This window comes from Rhinoraja longicauda, chromosome 26 (assembly GCF_053455715.1).
Source record: "Rhinoraja longicauda isolate Sanriku21f chromosome 26, sRhiLon1.1, whole genome shotgun sequence".
Taxonomy (NCBI): domain Eukaryota; kingdom Metazoa; phylum Chordata; class Chondrichthyes; order Rajiformes; family Arhynchobatidae; genus Rhinoraja; species Rhinoraja longicauda.
In genome coordinates, this window is record NC_135978.1 from 583,136 (window position 1) to 587,966 (window position 4,831).

Below are 4,831 nucleotides of genomic sequence, written 5' to 3' on the forward strand. Positions count from 1 at the left end.
GTGTCCCCACCAGAACCACCAGTACCAGTGCCCGCGGTACCCGGTCTCCTGCCCCAACCAGTGTGGGGTCGGCAGCGTCGCCCGCGAGGATCTGCCCCAACACCTGAAGGACAGTTGCACCACCGCCATGGTCCTGTGCCCCTTCAAAGATGCCGGCTGCAAACACCGGGTAAGTGATGAACCCCCTCCCCGAACCCCATCTCCCACCTCCACACACCCCTTCCTCTCCCCCTCCTCTCCCCCTCCTCTCCCCCTCCTCTCCCCCTCCTCTCCCCCTCCTCTCCCCATTCCCCTCCCCATCCCCCACCCCCACCTTCACACCCCCACCATCCCAACCCCCCCCCCCCCCACTCTCCCACCTCTACTCTCCCCCCTCTACCCGACCCTCTACCCCACTCTCTCCCCACTCTACCCCACCTGCTCTCACGCAATCTCCAATTCTCCAATTGTAGGTAACTCCTGACAACCCCCTGTTATCCCACAAACCTTCACTTCCTCATCCCCCCCCCCGTGTCCCACCAGGACCTCCACCTGTTGTCCCTCCCCCCCCCCTCCCCCTTTACTCCTACGTTCCTTTCTCTGGTCTCACAGTTTGGGTCATACGGTCATGTGATAGGAGCAGAATCAGGCCATTCAGCCCATCAGGTCCGCCATTCAATCATGGCTGATCTATCTCTCCCGCCTAACCCCATTCTCCTGCCTTCTCCCCATAACCCCTGACACCCGCACTGATCAAGAATCTATCTCTGCCTTGAAAATACCCACTGACTTGTGGCCTCCACGGCCGTCTGGGGCAATGAATTCCACAGATTCACCCCCCTCTGGCATTAAAAAAATTCTCCTCATCTCCGTCCTAAAAGAACGTCCCTTAATTCTGAGGCTGTGCCCTCTGGTCCAAGACTCTCCCACCAGTGGAACCATCCTCTCCACATCCACTCTACCCACTATTCTGTGTGTTTCAATGAGGTCCCCCCCCCCCTCATCCTTCTAAACTCCAGCGAGTACAGGCCCAGTGCTGACAAATGCTCCTCATTCCTGAGGTTATAGGGAGAAGGCAGGAGAATGGGGTTAGGGGGAGAGATAGATCAGCCATGATTGAATGGCGGTGTAGACGCGATGGACAGATTGGCGTGGTTCTGGTCCATGAACATGTGAGCAGATTGGCGTGGTTCTGGTCCATGAGCATGTCGGTGCGGGGTGTTAATGATCTGTTTCCCTCCCTAGTGCCACAAGATGGCTCTGGGAAGGCACCTGGATGAGAGTGTGAAGGTCCACCTGAACATCATGTGCAGCCTGGTAGGGCGACAGAGACAGGACATCCTAGAGCTGCGAAGGGAAGTAGAGGAGTTGTCCGTGGGCAGCGACGGGGTCCTCATCTGGAAAATCGCCGACTACCTGCGCAAGATGCAGGAAGCCAAAGTGCGCAACAATCACGAGTTCTTCAGCTCCCCCTTCTACACCCATCGCTACGGCTACAAGTTACAGGTCTCTGCTTTCCTCAACGGCAACGGCAGTGGCGAAGGCACTCATCTCTCAGTGTACATCCGTGTCCTACACGGGGAGTACGACAACCTCCTAGAATGGCCCTTCTCCTTCAAGGTCACCTTCTCCATCATGGACCAGAGCGATCCATCCCTCTCCAAACCACAGCACATCACTGAGACATTCATCCCTGACCCCAACTGGAAGAACTTCCAGAAGCCCCTCAACTCCCGCAGCTCCATGGACGAGAGCAGCCTGGGCTTCGGCTACCCCAAGTTCATCTCTCACGAGGAGATCAAGAAGAGGAACTACATCAGGGACAACTCGATCTTCATCAGAGCTTCAGTGGAGATCCCACAGAAGATCATGGCGTGAGTGCTGGGCAGATGGAAAGACACAAGGTTATTCCTTCAACATTGATACCCTTACCCTTTCTACACATGTATTGAGGTGCAATGGGACAGCTGGTCGACCAGGAGATCCAAGCTACATGTGGGGTCTCTCTGCACTAGGAACGTTGCCACCGTGCGTGTGACTAATGGTGTGATGCTGGCTTGCTGGGTCTGCCCACTTCAGGAAGACATCAATACCTCCACCACATGGCGTTGTTTTTCAGAGATGGAGGGACATTGTAGGTGGTCTTTGCTTTGTCATGGTTTTATCAGTTGTCTAATCTCTCATTGGACAGCATGCCCATTGAAACGGTCACGACCTCTGGTATTCACTCCCATTGCAAAGGGTTGCTCCAGGACACATCCAAGCTCAACGTGGACTGGTGGAAGGAACATGGACATGAGTTTGGATCTTGGAAAAGGAAATGGGGCTTCAGGCCGCTTTTAACCTTTGTGCCCTCGTGTTTTGAGGGTCCGTAATGAGGTGCCAGGCACCAGATCTGTGCGTGAGGTACCAGGATACGGGGAGGCCATTTAGGACTGAGATGAGGAAAACCTTTCACACAGAGTTGTGAATCTGTGGAATTCTCTGCCACAGAAGGCAGTGGAGGCCGATTCACTGGATGTTTTCAAGAGAGTTAGATTTAGCCGATAGGGCTAACAGAATCAAGGGATATGGGGAGAAGGCAGGCACGGGGTACTGATTGTGGATGATCAGCCGTGATCACAATGAATGGTGGTGCTGGCTCGCAGTGAAGAATGGCCTCCTCCTGCACCTATTGTCTATGTTTCTACGTATCTATGGGGCCAGTTTCCCAAGTGATGGTTATTAACACAGGCTGGTGGTTGGTGCTACCAAAGGGTTGTGTTTGGCACAGTGAGAGTGATGTGTATTGTAATGTTGGCACCTCAGGTGATCAAACGTAGGCCAGCCTTCAGTTAGCCTTGTCACTGTGCCCAGAGCTACCATGCTAACTAGTCTCTGAACTACCATGTTAACCAGTCTCATAGTTACCATGTTAAACATGCCCAGAACTACCATGTTAACCAGTCTCAGTTACCATGTTAACCAGTCTCAGAGTTACCATGTTAACCAGTCTCAGAGTTACCATGTTAACCAGTCTCAGAGTTACCATGTTAAACATGCTCAGTTACCATGTTAACCAGTCTGAGTTACCATGTTAACCAGTCTCATAATTACAACATTAACCAGTCTCAGTTACCACGTTAACCAGTCTCAGTTACCATGTTAAACATGTTCAGTTACCACGTTAACCAGTCTCAGAGTTACCATGTTAACCAGTCTCAGAGTTACCACGTTAACCAGTCTCAGAGTTACCATGTTAACCAGTCTCAGAATTACCATGTTAACCAGTCTCAGAGTTACCATGTTAACCAGTCTCAGTTACCATGTTAACCAGTCTCAGAGTTACCATGCTAAACATGCTCAGGGATAGATCCTAGGTCCATAAGTGATAGGAGCACAATTAAGCCATTCGGCCCATCAAGTCTACTCCGCCATTCAATCATGGCTGATCTAGCTCTCCCTCCTAACCCCATTCTCCTGCCTTCTCCCCATAACCTCTGACACCCGCACTGATCAAAAACCTGTCTATCTCTGCCTTAAAAATATCCATTGACTTGGCCTCCACAGCCTCCTGTGGCAAAGAATCCCACAGATTCACCACCCTCTGACTGAAGATCCAGATTCACTGGCCCAGTCATGCTGACCATGCACAGAGTGAGCTATGCACCGCACACGGCTGCTGGGCCCATTGTAGTGTTCACTCCACCACCAACACACGCAACCTCACCTGAGCAGGTAGACACAGAGTGCTGGAGTAACTCAGCGGGTCAGGCAGCATCTGTGGAGAACATGGATAGGTGACGTTTCACAGAGTGCTGGAGTAACTCAGCGGGTCAGGCAGCATCTGTGGAGAGAAGGAATGGATGACGTTTTGGGTCGAGACCCTTCCTCAGACTCTGAATAAGACTGAAGAGGGTCTCAACCCAAAACGTTACCCATTCCTTCTGAGTTACTCCAGCACTCTGTGCCTTCTCTATCTATGGGAGAGGCCACGAGGGATGTGATTTTGTCGTGAGGGGGCTGGGACATGGTCACCTGAGTTTGTATTGTTGTTGGGCTGTGGTTGATTGGAGAAACATTCTTTGAAATGTTCTTTAATAAACCAAGGCTTGTGCAGTAACAAATGGCCACATCCAGGGAGGTGAATAGGTAACATTACTAATATATAAAACACTAAACAGGTTTGTTTCTTTTTTAATCTCTCTCTCTCCCTGTTATTCCTTCCCCCCCTCTCCCCTGGGACGTGCGGGCGGGCTGGGGCGGGCGTGCTGGGGCTGGGGCGTGCGGGCGGGCGGGCTGGGGCTGGGACGTGCTTGTGTAGTGTTCAATGATGGTGAGGTGAGATCCTCACTCAGTGTGAGTGCCACTCAACCCTGTAGTGATCACACACGTCTGCAACGTCACGATTGTCCCTGTCTCCACAAACACCGCCTGTGATTCTCCATCGAAAACACTTTATTTTTTAACTGTTGTTGATCATTGAGGTAGTTAAGCTTCAAAGCCAGAATCAGAGATGATTTGCCTGTATGTTTGTCTTTTCCAAAATAAAACATGTATTCATACCAAGGCTCTCTACTGCTCAGTTCCGATGGGTGTCCTTTATTTAAGTGTGTGGGTTTTGGGGGAAAGCAGACTGTCTGGCACGGTGGTGCAGCTGGTAGAGCTGCTGCCTCACAGTGCCAGGGACCCGGTCCCATCCTGACCTCGGGTGCTGTCTGTCTGTGTGGAGTTTGCACGTTCTCCCTGTGACCGGGTGGGTTTCCTCCGGGTGCTCTGGTTTCCTCCCACATCCCAAACACGTGTGGGTTTGTGGGTTAATCTCCCCTCTGTAAGTTGCCCCCTAGTGTGTGAGGAGTGGATGAGAACGTGG

The 4,831-nt window shown here is 52.0% G+C and overlaps 1 protein-coding gene across 1 annotated transcript in view; it reads left to right on the plus strand.

Annotated features, from left to right (window-relative positions):
• Window positions 1-4,206, plus strand: part of traf4a (tnf receptor-associated factor 4a) — a 6,376-nt gene extending 2,170 nt beyond the window's left edge. Inside the window, exons 3-4 of the mRNA XM_078422799.1 lie at window positions 14-169; window positions 1,225-4,206. Of these exons, the coding sequence (XP_078278925.1) occupies window positions 14-169; window positions 1,225-1,857 (789 nt within the window). The 3' untranslated portion in view covers window positions 1,858-4,206. The remainder of the gene's footprint in view (window positions 1-13; window positions 170-1,224) is intronic.
• Window positions 4,207-4,831: the final 625 nt, after the last annotated feature.